Below are 26,280 nucleotides of genomic sequence, written 5' to 3'. Positions count from 1 at the left end.
TTACATACCTCTTATTTCAGTCTTCTTATAATTTCTCTATCTATTTCTATTCTTAAACAGGAGGAGCTGTAATGTGACTCAGTTTCCCCCTCGGGGATCGATTAAGTATCTCTGAGTCTGATTCATATGACCTGTTGTGTCAGACCTGTGGTTTAGGAGCCTCGGCTGGTATTCATTCTTTTCTGTGACAATGCCACTTTTGGGGCAAACAGGGGCATGTGAATGTTTGTTCTGGGCTTCTTCCCATTCCACAGAAAGTCTTTAATTAACTGATAAAACTGTTTAAAAAAATCCCTGGAGGAATACGGCAGTCACTGCCTGTTGTGTGTCCAGAACCACTTCAGCAGATGGTAGCCTGAAGACTACAAGGTTCTGTACTTCCTTCAAAGTTGTGACAGTTGAGATTCATTTATATGGAAAAGTTTATGATGTATTTAATACAGAAACCTTTCTTTCTGAAAACAATGTGATGGTTATATAGTGTTACCAAATAAACTCATGAGATCAAATTAATCAACATATTTCTTTAATGCATAAAAATTACTCACTTATATTACATGACATCATTAGAACATTAACTCTTGATACGATTAACAAACTTTACATTTCAGCAACTGTGTCATTAAATTACAAATTTTAATGCACAAAAGGAATTTTAAAGAACTGATTTTTTCATACAGTAAGTGGTGAATTACTCTAATTTCGGCTCATGCATTCATGTCTGTTGTGTGATCAGATTCATCACTTCCTGTCAGATAACAGAACGCTGCAGTGTGTGCGCACACTCAAGTTTCTGTCCAGCACATTTCATCACTGGCCACACCATCCATGAAGTTACACAGGAAAAAAGATAAATTAATAAAAAAATGTATACACAAAAGTCTGTTACAGGAGCCAGTGATTAATAAAAACTGTGCGTGTGTGTGTGTGTGTGTGTGTGTGTGTGTGTGTCTACAGGCGATTTGAAATGGAGCTGTTGACTGCTGGACGGATCTGTTCTTCCATTATCATAGCGAGGATGTGGCACAGCTCCTTCGCCTGAAAGACACATTTTGACCCGATTAAATCGGACATGAAGACACAAATCTGAACTGGATTATTTCATATCATTATTTATAAACTCTTCATTTGTGAAGATCTTATGAGACTGAACAACAGACCCGCTGCTGCTCACACAGCTCAGTTTAGTTCAGTACACTCTGAGAAATTAAGAAAAAAAGGTTCTTGGAAGAGCCTTTTTTAAATAAAGGTTCCACTTGAAACCCTTTCAGAGAGGTCTACCCAGGACCCAATATAAAGAGTTATACCTAGAACCATGTGTGAAGAAAGGTTTCACTCAGAACCTTTCCATTGTTTAATGGTTCTACCCAGAACCCTCTCTCAGGGTTCTATCCAGACTCTTTCCAACTTCTAAGAGTGCTAACAAGAGCCCACCCAGGGGGTTCTACTGAGAACCTTTTTATATTCCAAGGGTTTCATCTAGAACACAGTCAGAAAATTCTACTGAGATACACTTATACTCCAAGAGTTTCATCTAGAACCTACTCAGGGGCATCTACTGAAATCCTTTATAAATTCTGAGGGTTTCATCTAGAACCCAACAATGGGGTTCTACCAAGTCCTTTTTATATTACAAAGGATTTATCTAGAACCCACCCGATTTATCTAATCCAACCAGAGGGTTGCACAAAGAACTCGTTCATATCATAAGGGTTTTGTCTATATGTGAAAGATTTATCTAGAACCCACTCAGGAGATTCTACCAAGAACCCTTTTGTATCATATTACAAAAAAAACCCTAGTGAAAAGGTTCCTTTAGGATTTCAAACCACTCCTCGAAGAACTCTTTCTTTCTTTTTGGATGAAAATGGAACCCTTAGTCTTACAAAATAACCCTTGACAAACCCTCTCCTCAAAAAAGGGTTCTTCAGAGACAAATGGTTGTGGGTAGAACCTCGGCCCTTCAGGAAGAACCCTTTTGGAACCTTTATTTCTAAAGTGTAAATGGAAAAGTATTGAAATAACCCTCCCCTTTTGTCTCAGCCTGGGCTGCACATTCAGAAAGGCTACCAACGATAGTAACACTTCATTTAAAGGGGAGAGCGTAAGGCTGTCATTACACTGTCATAACCATGTCATGTCTTTATGACTGTTGTTGTTAAGAGTCATTCAGTCAGGTATATCATCTTTGATGTAAAGTTGACATTGTTTGAGATGTCTTATGACAGCTTGACATTAATGAAACCACTGATGTCTTTGTCATGACAACATGACATTGTCATACTTAAAGAAACTGTTTAGCTTTATGTTTTAACATGACATTAAAGTGTCACACCTTTCATTTATTTATATTGACTAGATGACATTTTGCCTCCTGGGCATCCTGCTCTTTTGCTTTGTCTGTCAAGGCACTTTGTAAACTCTGTGTTTAACCCTTTAACACCTTAACACATCCCCGCAGACGTGGTAGGAGTAAAAGGGCGTAATAGGGCACAAAACTCAGGTGTGAAGGTGCTACATTAATACAGTTATTATTATTATTATCATTATTATTATAATTAATAAGATTCAGGTTTTACGAAACTGCATGAACATGTCGTCACAACTGTCCTTACCTGTTTGATATGGATGGTGATTGTTTTGGGACGGCTCTGACTGCTGTAATTGATGTCCACAGCTGGCACTTTGCCTTGTTTCTTGGGACGGACGGTGCGCATGGACTGGATGTCCATCAGAGGAATGTGAAACGCTCGCTCCTGCAGAAGAAACATTAATCACCAGATGTCTGATACTGGCCATTTATTGACAGCATGTTGGGAATCTGTGTAATATACTTATATTATCCACCAGCTGCTGGAATGGTCTTAGAATTAGCTGGAGACATTCAGCTTCAAACTCTAAAAGCTAAATGCTGTTTCAGATTGAAGATGGACAAGATGCAGGAACTGTTTCTGACAGAAAAACAGACTAACATCCCTAACAGTTTGAGATGGATAAACCGCAATCTGGTTGTATCTTTTTATTTTAATGCTGAGGGTACCTGTGTTTTGGGGTGAAGGAACAGCACCCCCTCCTGGCTGATGCTGATCAAACACGGGGAGGGACAGCCACGCTGGCTGACCTTCTGAGCCAAGAAGATGTTGGAACCAAACAGAGGCAGGGTGGTCAGAAAATCTGAAAGAAAGAAAGACGCAGGAGTCAGACAATCAGGAGGAGAGGAGAGGAGACGAGACAAGACGAGATGAGAGGAGACTCACTGATGAATTGTATTTTGGCTTCCTGAGGGCTGAGGGCGTGCATGGCAGCTACCTGTCCCTGACAGAAGGAGAAGATCTCTTCAATTTTGCTGCTGAGGCCGTCCTGTGAAGGCAGGTACTCCTTCAGCTCCGGCCTGGCAAAGAAATACAGTCACAGAGTGTCAACGTACACATATAGCTCATATGAGATGTTAAAAGTTTGACCTACTGGATTTGAGCGTTGAGTGACAACATAGAGGTTAAAATAATGCAGATGTCACCAGAAGATTGTTGGTGTTGGTAGCAGGAAAATATCTAGACACTGTGTTATGAATACTGGCTGATACGATGGAGATGATTCATGTAATGCTGTGTATCTGATGTGAGTCAGCTTAAAAGCAATCATTCATGGGTCCCTTAGCCCCAGTGTTAAAGGAATATTACAACAAGTTAGAACTACTGAAGAACTTTAAGCTAAGAAACTTAAAACTTGACATTTTTAAGCACTGGCCCCAAAGGCAACCAAACCCTTAACCCATTTTTGGTGGCCAAAATGTAAATTTATGTAAAAAAAAACAAAAAACACACAGCATTCCCTGAGTGTGACACTTGTGCCACTTTTCCAATGAATTGAGAGATGTGGTGTTTCCAGAAAGCACTGGGCCTCATTCACAGATATCTTACTAAGTTTTTTCTTAAATTTGTTTTTAAAAAACGGTCCTAAGGAAAGTCTAAGTCAGATTAATGAAATTGTTCTTAAACAGCAGAATTGTTATCTGTGTTCTGATAATGATGAATACCATTGTCCTGTTTCCATTGTCCTCTCTGTTAGCAGAGAGAGATCAAGAATTCCCAGACAAAACTGTAAAGATGGTGAAGCAGTGTCTGTGTTTTTATATCTTTGGCCATCTCAGAATCAAGACAGTATTTTTTTTTCAGAATTAAAACAATTTGAGAGTATATTATAACTAAACACAGTAAAACCGAGAAACTTGTGACACATTTAAACACTGGTGTGTAAGTGTAACTTAAGTGTTTTCTTTGGATTTAAAATATAAACATCTGTTTTTGCAGCATAGACCAAACATGGCATAATTTAAAGGCTCAAAAGGATCACTACAGTAGTTTTATTTTTTATCATTTATTTGGAGATAAACTCCCACTGAGGCAGCCATCCTCTGAAGTGTCCACCCATGTCCAGTTCAACTGCCCCACATCATAAATAACCACAAATTAATTATTCAATTTAAAACACCATAATGATTTATACAATATTGAACATTATTAAAAAAATTATATATAAGAAATTATATTTTTGCAATTTAAACCTTTAAGTGTGAAATAGAAAAAAATACAATAACCGATTATTTTGCACAAGTATGTCAGCACTAAATATGCTTATGAATCTTTTGAGTGTTAGTAGATTCTGTTCTTAGCTAAAACAAACCCGACATAAGAAAATATTTGTGAAAACTGTGTAAGCAGAGTTTAAGGAGAAATGTCTTCTTAAGAGCGCGTGGTGAATGAGGCCAAATGTTTCTAATGAAAAATGACTAGGGATGCACTATAAACATCTTTTTAAATTATTGACTGATCGGCATGTATTAGCCGAATAGTATTAGCTTTATTAATATCTGATTTGACAGATTATATCAAATAATTTGAATGAATTTGAATTCTCAGGAGAAATTTGACATCTCTGTGTTCTATATCTCAGTGAAATGTCTGTGTTGGATTTCTTTTCTTGAGCAGAATTGTATCATCGTGGTGCTCAGTGTGTGTGTGACTCAGTGTGTGTGTGTGTGACTCACAGTGAGGGCTGGTGCTGCAGGCCCTGAGCCACGTGCTGCAGGGCCGACAGCTCCGCGATTTGCTGCACTGGTGAGGAACCACCTGCAGGAGCCATCATCAGCTGCCCGTTCAGATAGTCAGTCAGGAGCTGCACACACACACACACACACACACACACACACACACACACACATAGAAAACACACAGACGTTACATATAACAGTGAGATGGACAGTGGACTAGAGGATATAAATTGTGCTCCTCTTCCTGGCTGCTGTGAAGTGACGCTGTCACCTGCTGGTAGTGGAACTCCACGTAGAGGTCGCTGGTGAAGGACAGAGGACTGCTCCACATCACCCTTCTCAGAGACAGGAAGATGGAGCCGTCATCCAGCAGGAAGTCGAACAGATACTCCTCAGCATGGAGGGGACGCACCATCCCATCTGAAAGAGGAGGAAACATCATTTGTCACTTAACACCACAATCTTTGACATAATGACTCAAAACAGAACAGAACTTTGAGGCAAATTGTGAAGCTACGTGCAAAAAGGCAATTGTTTTGTTTGTTTGATTGTTTTGTCCATCTCTCTCTATTAAACTGTAACTTTATCGATGGTAACTTTATGTTGTTTAAGTTGTTCTTCTTCTACTTTTGCTGCTGCAATCATTGCAGACTGTATGCAGCCTGCATGGTACACTGTAAAACATAATTACCAACAAAATATTTACCCACAATTCATCACATGACAATTCAGAAAGGGTGACCAACAGTAGAAGTGCCCCATATAGAACACTTCTGACCCATTCCACAGATTAGGACCTTATATCATTTGTGTCTGGCCCACGACAGCCTGATCAATTTCTCATGTGGCCCCCTATGAGAAATAACCGCCCACCCCTGCTCTAAAGAATATCCAAGTGATTTACCTTGATTTCGGTTGGCGAGGATGGAGAACTCCTTGATTTCTGCGGGATTTGACATGCCCATTTCGTTACAGAAATCTGTTACCACCTCTGCTACCATCTAGTGGATGATTAAAAAAAAAACACAACCACAGAGATCTTGATGACAAACCGAAAGACTGCTGGTTTTGTTCAGAGACGAGAATGCGTAAATAAATCTTACACTGAAGCTGTGAATCTTGACGGGGAACTCCACTCCTCCTGGCAGCAGGACAGGAATGCGTCGAGAATTTTTACCCGCCTGCAGAGAGCCAAGACACACTCAGAATCAGTTCAGCTGTAAATTCAGATGATGATGGAAGACAACAGTTGAAATACACCATGAAAGTCGCGTGAGCGTGTAGGTTAACTTGCCAGAATGGCCTCCATCTCTACATGTGACGGGATGTTACGGCGACCGCCAAAGCTGAGAGATCTCTGAAGGTTATCCTGACACACAGCTGCCAGCTCTGAGGACACATACGTCATTTTTAAAAGAATGTGCGCGAAGACATAAATCTGAATATACAGCTGACATTCTTTTACATTACAATGCATGAGTGTTGTTTGCAACTGATATGAGTGTGTATGTATTGTGTTGTGTTTCCTCTACCTTGGTACGGGTGTTCGTAGTCCTGAGAGATGCCTTGTAGGTGATGTATGATGTATGGCTGAAGGGTACCAGAGCAGGAGAAGAACCCGGTCACCAGACTGAGCAGCCGCCAGCCTTGGGTACAGCTGGATCTGTGGAGACGATGCACAATAATCAGAAAATAATTCTATTCAACTGAATTTACTGGGTGTTGAAAACAAGGTAATATCATTAAGAAAGTTTGGCGAAGTCCAGCATTTGATTTCAGAAAGGCAGGTGGAAAGTTGGATAAGGGTGTCGTCAAGATGGAAGATATAGCAACTAGCAGCTAAAAAAACAACAGCTAACAGGAAATGCACCGTTATCTTAAATAAATCATGGATTTGTCTGGGTTTGAACATGAACCAAAACAATGACCTGAAATATATTACAATTCTCTGTACAACTGAGGGTAACAGCAGAGTTTGTGAATATTCTCCATCAGTCAGTATGAGAGACATTACTCTCGGATAAATAATACTGATTAGTGCAGCTTTAAAGCATGATGTACCTTTGATTTGCACGTTAATCAACCAAGTACACACCATGTGTCTTAACCCTAGAACGCCATTTGCATCATATTTGATACATGAGCTTCTAATACCTCTATAACATCAATATGATCAATACTTTGATGAAAAACCTGTTGTATCAATCTGAGACATGTCTTCTGCTCTCTGGTGGATTATCAGAGCACTGCAGGCAGCAGCCTGCGTCTGAGTGCAAAATCCAACATGGCTGCCTTCAGGTTTTGGCAGTGAAATTTTTGCTTGTTTTGAAGAATAAGAGTTATATTCTTACTAATATTTCAATATGAATACAATGTAATATTGAAAAACCATAATATTTTCTACTTTATTTTATAGGATGGTCATGTTGAAAATGAGTGTATCAAATATGTTACAGCCGGATGAGATCACTTACTTGTGAATCCCTCAATCATTATTCTAATGAATATCCTGTCATTACTCAGTAATAATGTATCGAAAATGACACACACTCACTGGACTGGGTTGTTGGTGGTTTGCTTGATGACCTGGCAGTAGATTTCATCTCTGACAAACTCCTTTTCTTTCCCCAACTGCACAGAACAGAAAAAAACTCCTCTTTAAATCCAATCAGAGGCTATTCAAGTCCATCAAACTCAGAGATGCACACAGACAGACACACAAAGTGCCATCTGCATTAATGCAGTCCAATAGATAAACTGCTTGAGAAGAGCACTGACCAGTAAGATGTTGCTCAGACAGTCTGCTTGGCTGTTGTTTTTCTTCATTTGCATGTCACCCATGAACTGCATCACGTCTGTGTGGACAGATACATGGACTCATAATATGGTTTAGAGCTGCAACGATTAATCAGTTATTAATCGCCAGCTATAATGATAACTGAGAAATAAGTTTAAGTAATAAAGTAGCTTCTTAAATATGCATATCTCTGGTATGGTTAGCGTAGATGCACTCACCCATGAAGCACTGCACAGATAAATCGTTGATTTCAGGATCATTGTAGAGGATGAGGGACTCCTGTATGGGGACCTGGATGAAAAAAAACACATAATGTAGCAGGTTAGTTAAAGGTGGTGTGAGTCATTTTGGAAAAAGACAAACACACCCCTCCCTACAGGTCCCCTTCAGAAGCTCCACCCCTCAAATTAGTGAAGGCACATTTGGCTGAATTCAGCGGTTCTGCAGCCAAAAGTTACCAGGAGCCTCAATGAGGCAAAGTCATATTTTATGGCTATTAAAAGTGTGGAGAGGACCGGTTTGGAGCTGAGGCACAGAGCCAACAGACAGCCGCTCTCAGCCTAATTTGCTAGGTGCACCTGGCTCTTGAAGGGAATGGCAGCTTACACTTTTGTTTAATTTACATGATTAATTAAGAAACTAAATACAACCCCTTTGTGCCCAGATAATGCATGGCTTATCTAGCAAAAGTGGTGTTGGACATTGGACCCACAATGCTCACAACACTATACACTTTTATGCTATTGATTGTTTTAATAAGACCTTGAGGTCATGCTGCAAAAAATCAGATCTGTATCTGATTTAGGACTACATAGGAAAGATGTCATTTGATTTGTGCTGTTCACATTCATCGTGAAAAATCAGAGTCACAAATAGGGCTACACAATTAAGTGAAATTTTATCGAAATTGCAATATGGCTTTCTGCAGTTTTCAAACTGCAGGAGGTGCAGAATTTGTTAAAGGCAAAATGTTAATCAAATATTCACCAAAACATCTTCGCAAATCATGTCACAAATGCAATATCAAGTTAAAATAATCTCAATAAGATATTTTCTCAAAATCGTTCAGCTCTGGTCACAAATGAGCAAAACAATCAGATTTGGGCCACTTTTGTCTGCAGTCTCAACGTAACACTCAGATATAAGCTTATTGTACATTTATACAGATGTGTTCATGTATGATAACTGTAGTCTGAGCAATAACAAACCCTGGGATGTGACTGTAGTGTCTCACCTCTGTGTGTTGAACTGCCTCTGAAAAATTCCTTCCACTGGCTGGCAGACCTGTGGTTCCAACTCTTTAATAAACAAATAAATAAACAAAATTAGCCATGACGTCTCATATGAACCCAAACAATCTGAATATAATCAACACCAACAGTTATGATTCTTCTGTCATACCTGAAGTACTTTGTGGCAAACTCTGCCATGGTTGAGTGGATTTCAAGATCATGGACTGATCCCTGAACAGATCCCTGCATTGATCCCTGGACTGATCTCTGGACCGGTCCTGGTCTTGGTTGGTCCGAGGCCTCTCTGCTGGGCCGCTCTGACTCGGCTCTGTCCGCCCGTCTGCTGATGGGACCTGGAGACAGGCTCTGGGGAGGACCGGCCGGTTTAGCGTTCCTCATGCTTTTCCTGCGTTCGTCTCTTCGATCGAGGTGGAGGCAGTGGTAGTCCGGGGCCGCAGAGGGCTGGGTGAGGTCCTCTGGGAAGAGACCAGAGCGTCCACCCACGGAGCCAAAAAGCCAGCCTGGTGGAACACACATAGAACTGGTATTAGAAGGGAAGGTCATAGGAGTGCCATAAAAAAGAATACATCTGTAAAATAATAAAAAAGTAATTGTGGAAAGAACAAAAGTAAAAAAGTACATAAATAAAGGAATAAATATGCAAATGAATAAAATAATGTAGAAATATAAAGATAAATAAATAAAAGAACAAATAAGTGAATAAAAAACATGGAAATATAGGGAGGAACAAATAAAAGAATAAATAAGTAAATAAATTAAAAATGTAGAAATGACAAGAGGGACAAACAAGAAAATATTAAAAAATAAGTATTTTCAATTATTTTCACACCCTCTTGTCTATTTATTTCTGTATATCTTTATCTATTTAAAAGAAACTATATAAATTACTTTTTCTGTATTTTATATTGATTTATTTCTATATAATAAAACGTATTTACTTTATACAGTCATCTGTCCAAGAAAACAAAGTGGAAAAGAATATGGAAAAATGAAAGGATAAAAAAAGACAAAATAGAAAAATGTATAACCTAAAAACAAATGTAGATTTTAAAACATGTATAAATGAATACATACAGAAAAAATGAACACACTGTTAAAATAAATGAAATGCTTTTTATTATTTTTTTTATATTTTGTTATTTTTATTTACCTCTTTACATTTATATTACACGTTTTCTTTCCTTTTTATTTTACAGATTTTTTTCTCCTATGACTCCATAGATTTATGTTAAACAGTGAATATAATAAAGTGTATGTAACCCTAAAAACACAACACAAACATATCTGTGGTACCTGTATATGCTCCTCACCTGTCTGGAGCGCCTCCATTGGCAGCAGTTTGATGACATCACCCTTACTGAAGCTGAGCAGACTTTTGTCATCAGTCATGTAACTCTTCAGGGCAACAACATGACCTGAGTCCTAGAGAGCACAGAGGAAGACGTCCAGGAGGGTGACACATGGACTAATGATGGGGCTCTAACACATGTATCACAGGCAAAAGTTGCTACAAAAGTTATAACAAAGCATCAGATGACTGATAGGGTTAAAGAATGACATACCCTGATGAGCTCCTGGAGGAAGAGTCGGATCATGGCGGCGATCTGAGGAGCTCTGGACGACTGCAGCACCAAGTTCTCACCCTTCAGCTCCAGTTCCACTTTGTCTGCACCCTGGAGCTCAACTGACAGCATCTCTGCAAAACTACAGTCACGACAGCCTGAGTTAACATTCTGTGTGAGAAACAGCCTTGTCTTTTTTTGTGTCTTATTCGCATCTTCTACCAAGTACGCCTCACTGCAGTGTGCGATTTGGGGCGGTGTTGAATGTGGTTGGAGTCAAAAGTCAAATGCAATTACTTCATCTATCAGGTGACCAGTCAACCCTGTTGCTGGCCCTTGTAGCCCATCAGCCAGCCCAGGCCACCAGAAATCTTCTTCTTTCTCCAAATTAGCCACATTCACCAGCCAGGAATTTTTCTTAGGAGTTGGTGGAGACAGTATCTCCAAATGATGATAATGTTGCTCTGTGTCTGCTGGATGTGAAGATAGCTTATTGTTTGCTAACACTGCAAACTTTGAGGTCACAATATGTCATTGTTGTGTTGACAATTTCTTGCACTGCCTTCAAATGGCCAGTTAATGCAGAAATATAGTTTCTATATGACTCCTGCATCAGCCCCTTAGCTTAAAAACAGGAGCAACCATGTTCAATGACTTTCGAACAGGATACTTAACTAACTTATATTAGAAGTGGACGAGATCACAGCTCACCAAAAGTGAAGCCACAGCATCTCTGTCGCCCACTGGTGGCTGGTTGCAGTACAAGTCATAAATCCTGCCCCCCTATGTTAATCAGTAGCACATGGGCCAAACTAAAACATCAAACTAAACACAAAATAAATTTTTCCTAAAGATGGCTTCAGATCATTGTAAGTAGTTCTTAACACTCTGATGTTTGTACAAGTGTTAATTTTTCTGATAAATTAATTTAAATTTGTTATTTGACGATATAAAAAACAAAAAAGCCATGATTGAAAGCTGATCTCTGCTTGTGATGAAGTCAGCCGGCTGTGTGGGCGGATACTGGATATCACGGCTCCAACACTGATTAATGTTGCACAGACTCCGAGTCCAAATGTGCACGATGTGCAAGATGGCGACGCTCTTATTTGGGATATTTTGGCTTCGGTTTTGTACAGTGGGTGGAAGTGCAAGGGCATCGTCCATCTTTATGTACAGTCTTTAGTTGGTAAGTGTGGTAGGTGATTTTTATTATTTTGTCATGACAGGAAAAGCACAGGTGTTTCTAATAACATTAACAACATTAACATAAATAATGGCTCTGTTCTATTAAAGTACCTCAGTAACTCATGATTAATGAATCACGTAATGATGCATTTTAATGAAAAGAATGATTTTGTGTAGTTTCTGCAGTGTCTGCGTGTTCACCTGTAGCCCCTGAGCAGACGGAGGTGTTTGGGGTTGATGCCTGACGCTCTGACCACCTTTAGGAGACGAATGCCACGATGAGACACACCCAAGACCTGAGTGTCCCCACTGTCCAACTGCAACAAATACACACATTGAGGAAATGCTTGTTAATATTCATTAGAGGTTTGTAGTTTGGCAACATTTAAAAAATCCCAGAGATATTTATTCTAAGTGAACTGAGTTCTGTTTAAATATACTGACTAGAGCACATTATATAGGTATATGTACCACTTATTTTATGTACTTATTTATTTATTTCACGCCAATGTGCGAATGAGAACCAATGTACATACTGGTTCATGTGATCACCCAGCAGAATATTATTGTTATGGCACTTTCATATGAATTGTTACCTCCAAAATAAATGAAAAAGGAAAGAAAAAGAATAAAAACAAGAATGTCATAACAGACTGGACACTGAGATGCTTCACTCTTTTAAGAAAATCCAACATCCCCAACGTTGCCATAACTTTGTGTCTTGCTTACCTTCACAGGGAACAGGCGGGTGAAATAATTTTCCCAGTTGTCTCGAGCAGCGATGACGATCCTCTTCTTCATGTTGTCATTCTGGATGGTGCTGATGGACGTTCCCACGTTGAAATTTGCTATAGAGGTTTAACAGTTCACGAGGAATAATGGATAGAAAAGCAACGCAGAAACAAATTAGCGCTCCTTCCAACCAGTTGTGAATGAGTTCAGTTCGTAATAAAAAATCGAAACTTGATGAAGATCCGTCAGAAGTCTCACCCAGCAGGTCCTTCATCTTCCTCCTCTCCTCTCTGCTGATCCTCACACAGCTGTCAGAGTAGGTGTCCCTCATGATCTAAAACACATCGTACAATGAGTTGATCTGGACTGTCTCTGAAGTGCTGGATGGATGTTAACTGCAGTGATGTAAACACTCTCACCTGCTCACACAGCAGATTGAGGATGTACGGCCGGTTGAACATCTCTTTGGGGTAAAACACCTGCACACAAATACATGATACTTGAGGTTAGTTAACAGTACAAGTTTCAGGCATTTAGGATCATTATCGCAGGTCCTTCCTTCCTGCAGCTGTCACATTATACCACCAGCACTGCTCCCAGTGGACCACAAACTCACCAAAACTGAGAAACTGACTGCCCTATAATGTCACTTCATATTGTTCAGACCCAAACAAAGAGCTTATATTTTTGGTGCAGTTTGTCCGTCTGTCAGTGGAAAAACTACTGACCCGATTCTCATGAAACCTGGTGGAAGTCTGTAGCATGGGCCAAAGGAAAAAAACATTACATTTTGGAACAGATATGAATCACATGACAGATACAGAAATTATTTTTCACCTTTAGTACATTTGGCCTTGGCGGAGGTCTTCCCTCGTCAAAATATTCATTCATTATTTAATTATTTTTTCAATCACTGAAATTCAGATATAAAATGTATCTACAACACAAGCAGCTTGAGTGAAAAAAACAAAAAAGAACCAACATGGGGGATTTTAAGGTTCTTTTTTGTGCTAGTATCACACTAGTGGGGCACTTAAACCCACATTTGTGGATCTTTTTGGCCACGTGCCTAAAACTTTTTATAAAGGTTTCAGAGGGTTCCAAGGGTTTTATCAAGAACCTACCCAGAGGCCTCTATCAAGAACCCCTTTATTTTCCTAGGCTTTTATCTAGAACCTACCCAGGTGCTTCTTCTGGGAACAAATTTTATTGAGAACCAACCCAGGTGGTTCTACCAAGAACCTTTTTATATTCCAAAGATTTTATTAAGAATATACCCAGGGGCTTCCACCAAGAATCCCTTTAATATTCCAAGGGGTTCATCTTGAATCCATAAAGGGGTTCTTCTGAGAACCCTTCTTTTATATTGAGGATACAAAGAACCCTTGATGAAAGAGTTCTTCAAGGATTTTTTACAATCCTAGAAGAACTCTGTTGCCCAAGAAGGGTTCTTAATCGAGCCCTTAGTTTTACAAAAAACCCTGGATGGACCCTGTCTTACAAAAAAAGGCATCTTCCGCAGCAAATGGCTCAGGGTGGAACCTCAGACCTTCAGGAAGAACCCATTTGAAACCCTTGTTTTTAAGAGTGCAGAATTACATTAAGGTTAGGGACTAGGGAATGTATTATGTCAATGGTGGTGAAAAAATTAGAATGTGTGTGTTGTGCGTTATGTGTGTGTGTATCTTACTTCTTTTCGTAGGAACAGTTTTCCTGGCATGTTGGAGTAAGAGAAGTAAACCCCAGCAGTGAAGCGGTGGAGCTGGGAGCGAATGCCGTCATCATCTGGCATCACGTCAGCTGTAATAAACAGCAGATGACTGACATGAGCTTCCTATAACACTTGGCTGAACACTAGTTAAAAGTATTCCTCAGCTCATATAAGAGGCCTTCTAATCCACACAAACATAATGTCAGGAGGACACGATCTGAGTGACACCCACACAGAGAAGGGGCAGCCATGGGTGGCGGCGCGGGGATGTTCTGAAGGATCGGTGCTTGTTCTGAAGGTGGAGGTGGCGGGGAGTCTGGGGGAGCGGGCGGAAGGTCCCGAGAGCGCTGCGAGCCAAACAGGTCCTCCAGGGAGCGCTGTTTCTGCTTCATGCTGCTGGAGATGATGCGGCGACCCATGGTGGAGGGAGGAGAGGGCTGTGGAGAGGGGGTCCTCGGAAGAGGTGGCTGAGGCTCCCTCTTAGGCTTGACTAGTGGCGGGGGAGGCACCCACTGTTTCTGTAAGCAGGAGGAGATGGAAGATGTGAGGATGGAGCACACAGTATATTCCCCACAGGGATACTTTTTTAGACTTTCACACTGGCATGTTTTAGCCCCATGTTTAGTCCACTTTCAGGGGATAACCCAGCACACTTGGAGCTAACCCTGCTTCAGAGCAACAAAGTTTCACCAAAGCACCATCCAGACTAACTATAACAATAATGATGTGAACCTCCACACTGATGAATGATAATGTTCTGTAAACAGTCACAGCAAGCAAGTTCTGCACGCTCCAGCTGCGTCAGCCCCAGCTGTTACCTGTTACCGCCATACACAGGGGCGGATTTAGTCATTTTGGGGCCTAAATCTAAATCTAAATCTAGCACAGGTATGGGAACCCTTATTCTTATTCTCCTTATTCCCCTGCTCGAGCGAGCCGGGACATCAAACTCAGGACCTTCTTGCTGTGAGGCGGCAGTGCTGACCACTGCACCACCGTGCCGATGGGCCAGTTTAATGAATTTTTAGAAAGACATAATAAATTAGTGAAAAGGAAAAAAAAGAGTTTATGAGGCATTTTATGGGGTAAGTTCCCCTCTGACTGTGTGTTGTGCAGAGAAACAAAAAGAAAAAGTGAAAAGCCCTAACATGGGACGTAATAAACCTGACAATAGCACTAGAGAAAGTTAAATACATTTGTTTTTTATTTGAAGCCAGCTGGACGTTAGTTTGAAGCAGTTAGAAGATCCTGACCTTGTCTCGTGGCACTGGTGCTACGTTTCTGAGTTTGGCCAGAGCTTCCTCTTTGGGGTCACTCTTCTTCACAAATTGCCGTGCAGGATGTCTGTGAAGAGAATAAAAACATTCAATCACAACACTGCAGGAGTTAGCATGTCCACCTCATCAGTAATTTAAGTTAATTACTTCAGATTACTTTCAGATATTCACATGTTCCTTGGTTTCCCCTGTCATTTCCTTTAAGGCAAACATTTGTATGGATTGTGTTCAGAAACCCTGCATTTAAAAGCTTTGTAATAAAAATATTCAGATAGTCAACTTTTATTTCCATCCATTTGAAATGTATGGAAGCCCATTTCTGCCAATCTGGTGGAAAAAAGGATCCTGTATGTCATCACAATGAGAAGATTTCTCAAAATAATGACTTCATATCTGAGTCATTATTTTCTCATTATTTTGAGATGCTATAACATTATTTTGAGAAGTCATTATTATCTAAATGCAAGCCTGTGTAGGAGATCATGCAATAGGTAGTGTGTGTGTGTGTGTGTGTGTGTGTGTGTGTGTGTATGTGTGTGTGTGTGATGAATTGACCTGGAGCTTGTCCACAGCTGATCTCTCACACTACTGGATCCATCAACTTAGAATTTGTTGTGCACATTTATGACTGTTTGCTCAAGGACCTCTCATAGTTGCAGTGATTCAATTTTTTTTTGAAAAACATTAAAAAGACTTGTATAAAACCTATGCTGACTGCTAACTCCTCACTCCTCTCAACTAAATTGAAGAGGCAACAAGTCAGCAACACTTGCTAGGCTAAAACAAGGCTTGGCAGCGGTGTGACAAAGACATTATGCCCTGTAATGTTTTTTTAAACCACTTTGAATGACAATCATTTACTTTTGTGACAGAGACAAGGTGCAGACGGTCCAATCAGGCTCCAGCAGGATATTAGATCAAATGAAACTTGAAACCTCATAGGGAGCAGCGTTGACTGACCTGACAGGCTCGAAGGGTTTGGGTTCTGGTTGTGGCCGGCTGTTATACCGCTTGATGATTTCCCTGATGTTGGAGGTGGGTTCAGGCTTAGGCCTGGTGAGGGGAGCTGGGACAGGTGCTGGTTTTGGGGGGTCTGCCTCTCTGGCAGGAGGGGTTCTGGGACGCTTCACTGTGGGAGATGAGAGACAGAAATTATAGCCCAGTGTCTCCACACTCCATAAGATGTGATCTAGCTCCTTGAGCTTGTTTCATTTTCTTACCCTCAGGCTTCGGTGCCGGAGGCGGGGGCGATTGACGAGGTGCTGGTGGGGAGCGTTGCTCCTGCTCTCTGGGTGGGCTGGGGGTGGCTGACCGAGGCTTATGGGGTTTGGATTTACCTGGAGGACCAGTAGAGGAGACAGATGGTGAGAGAAAATTAGAAATGATTCTAAATGTTACTTAAAGTACGGAAGCCGAGAATGGCCGTGCTTGCGGTTATTTTTTTTGGGTGCAAACGTCTCGTGGTGACGAGTTAATTATTTTCGTACTTTCAAAATAACAAAGCTCAATTTCTCATAATCATGGGTTAATTTATCTCGTTATCTCAAGTAAACAAAAGGCTGATTTCTCAAGAAAACAAGATCATTTAATCCAAGATAACAATCATGAAGTCAGTAACTTCATGATTTTTCATTCAGTAACTTGTCAGTTAAGTTGTAGCTGGACTCTGAATGTAAAGACCCAGCATAGTGCTGCCTGTGTTAGACCTGACTGAAGTACAGTCTGATGTGTTCATCAATAATGGGCGCTTCTTACAGAGTGTCTTGTTGTAACTGCCTTGTTGACTGCTCCACCCTGTGGTTAAACTCTGCATGACAGGTGGGCCTAGTAACTGAAAGAGCCAAGGCCATGTGTCTCTTCTGTCTGGGTTTTGTGCAGCATGAATGATTACAGGAATCATGATCGTACAACAGTACTCCTTGATCTGCTTAAATCAGTTGCTACAGTTGTCAAGATGCCATCTATGCATGCCTGCATGGCATTCCTGATCTCTGATAAAGTGAGGAATAACAAGAAACAATCTTTTCTTTTCTTGTGATAAGTGGCTGATCATCTCATTTTCTTGAGATGACAAAGCTTGTTTTCTTGGGATAATAAAATAGTTAACTTGTGATCTTGGTATGTAAGTGTTGAAAAAGTAATTGCATTGATTTTAAGACATAATGACATTCAACTAAGATAGCTTGTGCATAGATAGTGCACAATATGTGAGCAAATTTATAAGAAATGGGAGGATGCACACAAATCACATCAATCATGTTCATGTTCTTCCATCTTCTTCAAAGTCAAAAATGCAGGGGCGGGATGAATCAGTGGGGTTTGTTTAGATGCCAGAGGCATTTGGATGATAGTTTGATAAAAAGAGGAAGCTACATGTGTCACTAATGCTTCCTTGTCAGCTCCACTCACCAATCTTCTGGAAGTATTCCCTCTTATCTTTGAAAGAGTGCAGGTCTTTTGGATCTGGTCGTTCCACTTCTCTTTCTGGCTGTGGAGGAGATGGACATGGATACAACAGGTCACTACAAATGAGCAGGAGACCGACTCTATTGTCATCTAAAATTAGTAAAAACACATCGATGAGCTGCATGTGCATATGGCATTTTCCTTGATTACCATCAACACACAGAGTTTAGTTTATTTTGAGTCAGTCCTGTTCACACAATCCTGCTGCCAGAAGTACAACATGGACAATATGCTAAAATGTTCCAACTGACCCACCAATTCGTGAGTGACGATATATTCATCCTCCCCTCTCAGCTCCTCCCGTCCTCTCAAGTCTCTGCTGGGTGAATTCACTACGTTGCGTACACTGTGCACGTTCACTACATCCAGTAAACAAAATAAACCCACAAAGTGTCACACCTATTTCCGTATTAAACAGAAAAATACAACCATACACTTTATAAATTCGAGCTTGTCTCTTTTACAAAACTAAAACAAGCTTTAATTGCCTTGTTAACTCATCATAAAATACAATTAGTTTCATTTAATTAAACCTCATCAGAAAAACATGTAAAACTCACCAAAACCGTCTTTGTTAGTCTGTTCACTCTTTCAACAATCACCAACGAGTCAATATAAATCCTTCATTCATCATGTTAGATGTGAAAAGAGTCTGACTCTGCAGGTTTACTCTTCATCCAGCTCAGAGGGTGTGTACTGGAAGAGAGTGTGTTGCAGAGCAGCAGCTATCACTCTGCAGACCATTACATTAGCAAAATAAAATGACAAATATCACCCAAAAAATCTCTCCCCCGCAAAAAAAAAATCAGCTGATAAACAATATATTCATCCTATCACCCAACCCTTGTAGAGCACCAAATATGGATTAATCCACAGCTGAAAATAGTCCCCAACAAATGCACTATTTGCTCCTGTTTGAGTAACGTATGAAAAAAAGTTGGAAGAAAGCTCTGAGTCAGATTTTTTTTTTTTTGTCAAAAAACATAGGACATCATCTGCATACAGCTTGAGCTCAACTGCAGCAGGAACAGTTTGTGGAAATGAAAGACTGCAGTAAAAAAAAAAAAAAAAAAAGATAAATGATACAAATGTACCTCTGGTTCAGGCCTCCTGTGGCTGGAAGAGCGTTTAGGTGTAGGTGCTTTGGACCGGGCAGGTGGGGGTGAGGGGGATCGAGGGGAGGGTGAACGTGAGCGCGAGTGCGCCCTGGACCGCCGCTCCGACCGACGTCTCCGCTGCCTATCCTCCTCCTCCTTTCTCTCCTGCTCCCTCTGCCTCTGCTCCTCCTTCTTCTGCCTCTGCTCCTCTTTCCGCTGCTGCTCCTGCGCCTGCTGCTGGGACAGACTCATCGCCTGCATGGTCATCTGCTGGGCCTGTGGACGAGGCCAGAACAGAACAGAACAGAGGGGAGGTAGGTGAGGGGAAGGTAGACATGGGTTGATGGCAAATAAGTGATAAAATACTAAAAAATACTTTTCTAGGTGTGCTTTTCCTCACCATGAGAAAGGCCTGCTGGTTGATGAGGGCCTGCTGTGATGCTGCCATTTGTTGTACGGGGTCAGCGACAGGTGGGGCAGCCATGGGCATCTGAGGCATCATCATGGCTGTGTAGGAATGAATATGACAAACTGTTTTACAGGTAGAAATCAGCTAAGATTAAATCTGTAAACACAACTTATTATTGTATTGTTTTCCATGTGATATAGAAAATTTAACCCTCATGCACCTTTAGGACTTTTTTGTCCTTTTGTTCAGTATTTTCTTTGTATATTTGTCTTTAATTGTGGCTGTGTTAATGCATACATAGTTATGATGAGGACTGACGCTGGTTAAAAGATTTAACCCAAAAAAGTGGACTATAATAGTACCATATAATATTTTTATACCAGTCTTAGGATGGGGACATTTTTGTCCTCAGGGATTCTAGTGTGAGTATTTTTTTTTTTTTTTATCTTGACACTGCACAAGAAATAAAAGTCAGTCAGCTAATCACTGACATATCCCAGACTCTGATACCCCCCCCCCCCCCAAAAAAAACTTTTATAGAAATTAATTACATTTTTAATTTTTCATCTTTTATAACAATGAATGATGTTGTCTCAAAACTGCCATTTAAAGGTTTAAAATATACATGGGTTACAATAGTGCACAAAGTGAAACCACATAAAAAACAACATAAAATACCATGACTGCTGTTAGCTTCAGTAACTTACAGTTTCAGTTATTTGTGTCTGTAACATGATCATTTTATTATTACTGTCGACTCTTGCAAGGGGTCCCAAGAACAGCTCATAAACAAACAGTGACTTGTTCAGTGAACCGCTGTGCAGAATGGAAATGTACATGTTGCATGTTTTCTTAATCTCTGATGACAGACCACAGTCATTTCATGATTTAATGCAGTAAATATATTACATATTTCTCCTTTAATCTACATGGTATAAATAAGTTGTATATGTAACATTCCGAGTTTTATCTGCATTTACTGAATTAACTAGATGACAGGTTCATGTAGGGGGATTACCTGGCATGGCTGGCATAGCTGGTGTGGTTGGCATCATGGGACTTGCACCATAGCCGGGCATAGACGCGTTAACTGGCATTCCTGAGCAGAGGGAACACGGCAACATAATGAAGATTAGAAACTTTTTTTTAACACTTACTTGATATGAAAAAGATTCAAGGCTCTCCAACAGGATAGAAAAAGTTTGATTATTAGCGATAGATGTTAACTTACCCATCGGATAGCTTGGCATTGTCATAGGCATACCTGAAAAACAGAATGATCACAGACTGAAACGTTTCATTCCAACATGAAGTGATAAAAGTCAAAAAGCTCTCTCTTCTGACATTTTTATAGGTAACAATATAATGCAAACACTAAGTGATCCTGATGCTGTGGACTTCACTGTGCAGATGCAGCAGGAGATCCAGTTTTCCTACCTGCTCCATACATGCCAGGCTGCATGGGTCCGATCCCTCCTCCTCCTCTCATCCTGCGGTTTAGCATGGCTACTCTATCCATGTCCTGCACACGCACACACACACACACACACACACACACACACACACACAAAAAAAACACACATGAGTAATGCATCACATTGTGAGTGGCAGCGCACAGAGCAGCCAGAGTGCAGTTACTGGAACGACAGCAGGAAACACAACCCAGTGACTTCACACACTCAGTAATCAGATACAGCCACAAACACAAAAGCCATCAGAGACAGCCTGCGGTATAAAACGTTAATGCTTTTTAGGAACGGAAAAAAATTGATCACAGCTGAAATAAAAAAAATAAATATATGACATCACTGACCGGCGGTCCTTGGTCCAGCACAGGGTCAAACAGGTCATCAACGTAGGCGTCCATCTGTCGACCGCGGCCTGCACACAGGTGGACAAGAGATTAGAAGAACACAAGGATGTGGCTGGACATGGTCAGTATTACTCATTCAGTGGAACCAGGCCTGGGGAGTAATAGATCACATGTAACTGGATTATGTAATCTGATTACAAAAAAGGCAACACTATTCTATTACAGTTACAAAAAAGACATAATACATTTTGTAAAAATGGGGGTTATTAGTAAGATTACAATTTTAAAATAAAGAATGATAAACAAAGTGCACAAACAGCTGCCGGTTTATTATCATGACCTCTAGTGAAAAAATGCTTCTCTGGGTGGAAATTTCATTATCTTTGTCTTTAAATCAATCAATATATAAATCAATCAATAAATTAATGCACACAACAAAAGATGGAACAGCTGGACAAACTAATAAACCTTACAACAAACATATAACACTTAGAGCTGCAATGATTAATCTGTTATTAAAATACACACATATGAGGACGTCATCTTGGACTTTGATCAACATTTTAAGGACCTAATAACTAAACTGATAAATAGAGAAAATTATCAATAGATAAATTGATGATGAAAATAATAATTACAGGAAAGATTTGAAAAATAGGTCCAAACGTGGAAGATTGTGACAGGATTAATTAAGTAATAGATTGTTTTTAGTCATTTTTTAATAAAGAAAATATCAAAATTATCTGATTTCAGCTTCTTAAATGTGAATCTTTTCTGGCTTCTTTACTCCTCTTTGACAGTAAACTGAATATTTTTGAGTTGTGGACAAAACAAGACATTAGAGGACGCCATTTTATGCTTTGATCGACAGTTTTCACCATTTTATGGACCAAAAAACAAATTGAGTGACTAAATAATCGACCACTTAATTGCTGATGAAAGTAATCATTAGTAGCAGCCCTAAAAACAACAGTTTCACCATATTTTATATTGAGGTGATGCAAAAGTAACAGAAAGTAATCCTTGATGCTCTTTGAGCACATGCACTGTCAGTATAATCAGAAAAAAAATGTTTCTGACCTCAAGTGGAACTCTGAAATTTGGAGTTGTTGACATGATATATGCAGAAAAATGGCACAATTTTTTTTTTTGATTCTGTGTAGACGACACATTTTTATAATGGGATCATGTAAGAATCACTTTAGGCCTACAATAATTGTACACAAAAATAAAAATGTTAAAAAAATAACTTATTAATCTTCATATATCAAATCACAGGGAGCCACTGAAGAGGGAATGTGCTGATGCACCAAGTCTGGGACAACATCTAAAACTGTCTCAGCCAACCAATGACCCGGACACTACAACAAGTACAACAACAACCTCACTCTACCCTTTGCAGTGTCCAAGCTGTTTCCACATTACATCTTAAAAGCTCATGAACACAATGAAGTCGGAAGATCAGCTTCCCACACTTGGAAAATAGGACCATCCGATTAGCATGTGAATGCAACATATTTTTCATGGATGAAGCCAGATATCTAAGTTGATTTACCCTTTTGTAAACCTGTATACATAATTCTGTCTCTGAGAGCTTGTGTCTTCTTTGCCCAGCTGGTAATGGAGCCTTCAGTTGGGACGATGTAAAGTCACTTGATTACATTTGTGCCTGAATTCAGAACAGTCTCAGTTACATGACCTTTGAAGGTCAGCCAGTGTGAGCACAATAGAGTGAAAGTAGGTCCAGAGTAAGTGATAGACCATCTGTTCACATGTGCCACGCAGAGATAATCATACAAGGATGAAGTTTTTGATTTGTTATTATTATTAAAAGTATTTATTTGTCAAGGACCACACACACAAAACATTCATCTGAAAATGAGAGGAGATTACTTATGTCAGATTTAGCTATTAGCTCATTTCTTTCTGTTGTCTCTGGGCAAGTACACATGGAAAAATCACCCGACACTAAATCATTAGCCTACAAACACAATATGTACCTGCAACGTTGCAATTGTGACATATCAATATGCAACATTACAGTTACAAGGTTACTATTAGTTATGTTGCTGCAATGTTGTTGAAACCTTTGCAGTGTCTGTTCAGCATTATCTGCATGATGTTTTCTGTGCTTTTTAAAAATGCTGTTGGTGCAAAATTGCCAAAATGTCACAACATCTCCAAAAAGTGGTGGAAACATCGAGACAACAGACCGGTGAGGTTGCTGTTGTAACGTGCTGGTGACACCGCGCTGAAATTTCACTTGGTAGGTTGCTCCAACGTCACATGTCGCAAAAGTTAAGTTGCAATGAAGTTCCTTTGACAACTTTGTGTTAGTAGAGTTATTTACATGAAACAACTTTTGTGGCACTGTGCCATCTGTCTTTTGACCCATCAAATAAAAGCTAATCTGGCCACATCAGGAGAAGAGCAGGCTCGCCAAAGCCAGAAGAGGATGAACAACCAGACACACTGTCACCACCAGCCTCGCTGGAAAGTGTCATGTTGCAAGGGTGATGGTAGGCCAAGCAGGCAGTAACCCCTGGGGAAGCCTGTCGGTCTTTTCAGACATAACGTGACAGTGGCTCCACTGTGCTCTAAAATTCATTATTTCCAGTTACAGCACCTTTGCACTGCGTTCAACAAAGTGTGGAAGACTGTGCCCACAGCTCCCCAAAACTTGTAACCCATCAGCTATTGTCTAACGGCATAATCTCAGCCAATGTTTCAGGGCTTGTGGTGGTGCCACGTGCATCTGGATAAAGAATAACGGATATCTAGGCCAAGACTTCTTCTTCCATGTGCTGGTCATTGTTCTTGTCCAATTAGCAACTTGTGGTGTGAGAATGAATCTCTATAAAGACAGATATCTCTAAACAGATATCTGCATAGGAATGAAGATGGATTTTTAAAAAGCTAATAAAAAGCTAAGTTGTCATCAGACTGTAGCTGATGGGTTCAGAGACTTTCGGCCGATGTGTTGCGCCTGACCACACAGCCTGTTTATCTGCATGCAACCAAAGCTTCCCAAACATGATTGGTCAACGCTACTTGGACTACAAATGGACTACAATGTATGAACAGAGATCAGCTTCTGATACAAAAATCTTGTCTCTTGCCTTCAGGTTTTGCATTTATATGCGGATGTCAGTTTCTAGAGATTAGTCTCTCATGGAAGGCTGTACTCACAAAAAAATAGAATTAAAAAAAGAGCTTGAAAGATATTTCACATCTCAGCACATCCAGCTGTTGCTGCATAGAGTGGGCAGATTGTCAGCCTGTAGTTTTGAACAGCAGCAAAATGTGTCAGATGCAGCATTCTCAGTGCAGAAAGGTGTGGTGGGAGGGGGTTTCAGATGCTTTTTGATGATCACATAAGCATTTTATTTGAAGCCTTGTGATGCCTTAATATTTGACAGTGTAAGACCTACCTTCCTGTGGATAATCTCTCCCCCAGGGGCGTCCCTCAAAAGGAGGCAGCCCTGGAGCTTGCATTGGAGGTGCTGGTGGGATGAAGTCATCCAGATCTGTAACTGGCATCCTGGAGGGAAACAGAAAGACAGAGATGCTCATGGTGTCAGCAGTTTTTACCAAAAAATAATCCTGGATTGGCCCCAGAAACTACTGGTCCACTGCTCTACCTGTCTGCCTGGTTGCTGAACAGGTAGTCAGAGTTGGTAGAGGAGGGCGTCCCCGGTGGAGGCATCACTTCAGCTTCAGCTCCAGCCAGGAGATCCATGACGAAGTCCGAGCCGGCTAGATCTGTCCAGCCTTCGTCTGTCAGAAGAGACACCGACCAGCCCTGCACCGCCTCCGACACACCGCTGTGACACACCAACACGCACGGGAGCAGTGAATACTACAACATGTAGCAGGATAATCCAGGGAATACGGGCATGTAGATGGAGATAAACACACTGCATGTTCAGAAGTAGAGCAGTACCTGAAATAAAGAAGCCACGAGGCCAGCTGCTCTCCTGTGGTCCATGACTCCACTTCAGTTGTCAGCTGTTCATCTGAGAAAAAACATCAAGGCTCATTATAACAGCAGAGATTTTGGTAACGCTTTAATTTCCAGGTCCTATAATTTCATGGTAATATATATATAATATATTTCAAAGTAATATATTTGAAATTTCTTAGAAATTACCCACAAATTTCATGGTTAATTATGTGGTAATTAGCAAATTCTATCTTCATGTAGCTGGTGGCAATTTCAAAGCAGCATATTTGAAATTTCTCTGAATTTACCCACAAATTACTCCCAAATTTCATGGTAAGTATGTGATAATTTGCAAGTGTTGTTTTTGTGGAAGCAGGTGGTGATCACTACTTGCTTATTTAGAAATAGTGGAATATAATTATCAGATAATGTTGGGGTAATTTTCAATAATTTTGGGATGATTTGTAAGAAATTTCAGTTATGATACTTGCTAATTATCACATATTTACCATGAAATTTGGGGGTAATTTTGGGGTAATTTAAAAAGAATTTTAAATACATTGTTTGGTAATTATCACCCACTACATGAAAATGGTATTTGCTAATTATTACATTATTTACCATGAACTTTGGGGTAATTTGGAAGTAATTAATGGGTACATTCAGAGAAAATTCAAATATGTTGCTTTGAAATTACCACCAACAACGTGAAAATGATACTACACAATTGAAAAATAAATTTGCAGGTAATTTTGGTGTAGTTTATAAGAAATTTTAAATATGTTACACAGTAATTACCACCCATGACATGAAAACAGTACTTGCTTATTATCACATGATTTACCATGAACTTTGGGGTAATTTGTGGGTAATTACCACCTCTTTACCATGAAATTATGGGACCAGGAAATTGAAGCGTCACACTGGAGGAGCCCAGAACACAGCTGCTCCAGCTTAACGGTGAAGTTCAGGCAGCATCAGT

At 40.2% G+C, this 26,280-nt stretch overlaps 1 protein-coding gene across 1 annotated transcript in view; it reads right to left on the bottom strand.

Moving 5' to 3' along the window:
- Nucleotides 1–509: 509 nt before the first annotated feature.
- Nucleotides 510–26,280, bottom strand: part of myo15b (myosin XVB) — a 59,583-nt gene continuing 33,812 nt past the window's right edge. The window contains exons 31-66 of the mRNA XM_084740930.1: nucleotides 25,299–25,371; nucleotides 24,997–25,179; nucleotides 24,787–24,896; nucleotides 21,356–21,423; nucleotides 20,980–21,064; nucleotides 20,774–20,806; nucleotides 20,561–20,641; nucleotides 19,534–19,640; nucleotides 19,131–19,409; nucleotides 17,979–18,058; nucleotides 16,791–16,921; nucleotides 16,531–16,699; nucleotides 15,547–15,637; nucleotides 14,526–14,805; nucleotides 14,273–14,382; nucleotides 13,002–13,061; nucleotides 12,841–12,916; nucleotides 12,580–12,698; nucleotides 12,052–12,167; nucleotides 10,663–10,804; nucleotides 10,411–10,522; nucleotides 9,249–9,600; nucleotides 9,082–9,145; nucleotides 8,066–8,138; nucleotides 7,829–7,905; nucleotides 7,605–7,681; nucleotides 6,583–6,713; nucleotides 6,345–6,439; nucleotides 6,154–6,231; nucleotides 5,955–6,051; nucleotides 5,322–5,470; nucleotides 5,048–5,175; nucleotides 3,258–3,391; nucleotides 3,041–3,174; nucleotides 2,616–2,756; nucleotides 510–1,038 (exon numbers count right to left, since the gene is read on the bottom strand). Of these exons, the coding sequence (XP_084597056.1) occupies nucleotides 952–1,038; nucleotides 2,616–2,756; nucleotides 3,041–3,174; nucleotides 3,258–3,391; nucleotides 5,048–5,175; nucleotides 5,322–5,470; nucleotides 5,955–6,051; nucleotides 6,154–6,231; nucleotides 6,345–6,439; nucleotides 6,583–6,713; nucleotides 7,605–7,681; nucleotides 7,829–7,905; nucleotides 8,066–8,138; nucleotides 9,082–9,145; nucleotides 9,249–9,600; nucleotides 10,411–10,522; nucleotides 10,663–10,804; nucleotides 12,052–12,167; nucleotides 12,580–12,698; nucleotides 12,841–12,916; nucleotides 13,002–13,061; nucleotides 14,273–14,382; nucleotides 14,526–14,805; nucleotides 15,547–15,637; nucleotides 16,531–16,699; nucleotides 16,791–16,921; nucleotides 17,979–18,058; nucleotides 19,131–19,409; nucleotides 19,534–19,640; nucleotides 20,561–20,641; nucleotides 20,774–20,806; nucleotides 20,980–21,064; nucleotides 21,356–21,423; nucleotides 24,787–24,896; nucleotides 24,997–25,179; nucleotides 25,299–25,371 (4,322 nt within the window). The 3' untranslated portion in view covers nucleotides 510–951. The remainder of the gene's footprint in view (nucleotides 1,039–2,615; nucleotides 2,757–3,040; nucleotides 3,175–3,257; nucleotides 3,392–5,047; nucleotides 5,176–5,321; nucleotides 5,471–5,954; nucleotides 6,052–6,153; nucleotides 6,232–6,344; nucleotides 6,440–6,582; nucleotides 6,714–7,604; nucleotides 7,682–7,828; nucleotides 7,906–8,065; nucleotides 8,139–9,081; nucleotides 9,146–9,248; nucleotides 9,601–10,410; nucleotides 10,523–10,662; nucleotides 10,805–12,051; nucleotides 12,168–12,579; nucleotides 12,699–12,840; nucleotides 12,917–13,001; nucleotides 13,062–14,272; nucleotides 14,383–14,525; nucleotides 14,806–15,546; nucleotides 15,638–16,530; nucleotides 16,700–16,790; nucleotides 16,922–17,978; nucleotides 18,059–19,130; nucleotides 19,410–19,533; nucleotides 19,641–20,560; nucleotides 20,642–20,773; nucleotides 20,807–20,979; nucleotides 21,065–21,355; nucleotides 21,424–24,786; nucleotides 24,897–24,996; nucleotides 25,180–25,298; nucleotides 25,372–26,280) is intronic.

The sequence above is a fragment of the Lutjanus erythropterus genome, chromosome 17 (genome assembly GCF_056507025.1).
Source record: "Lutjanus erythropterus isolate fLutEry1 chromosome 17, fLutEry1.hap2, whole genome shotgun sequence".
NCBI lineage: Eukaryota > Metazoa > Chordata > Actinopteri > Lutjaniformes > Lutjanidae > Lutjanus > Lutjanus erythropterus.
Note: the sequence above shows the minus strand (reverse complement) of the source record. Positions and strands in the feature narration are given on the sequence as shown.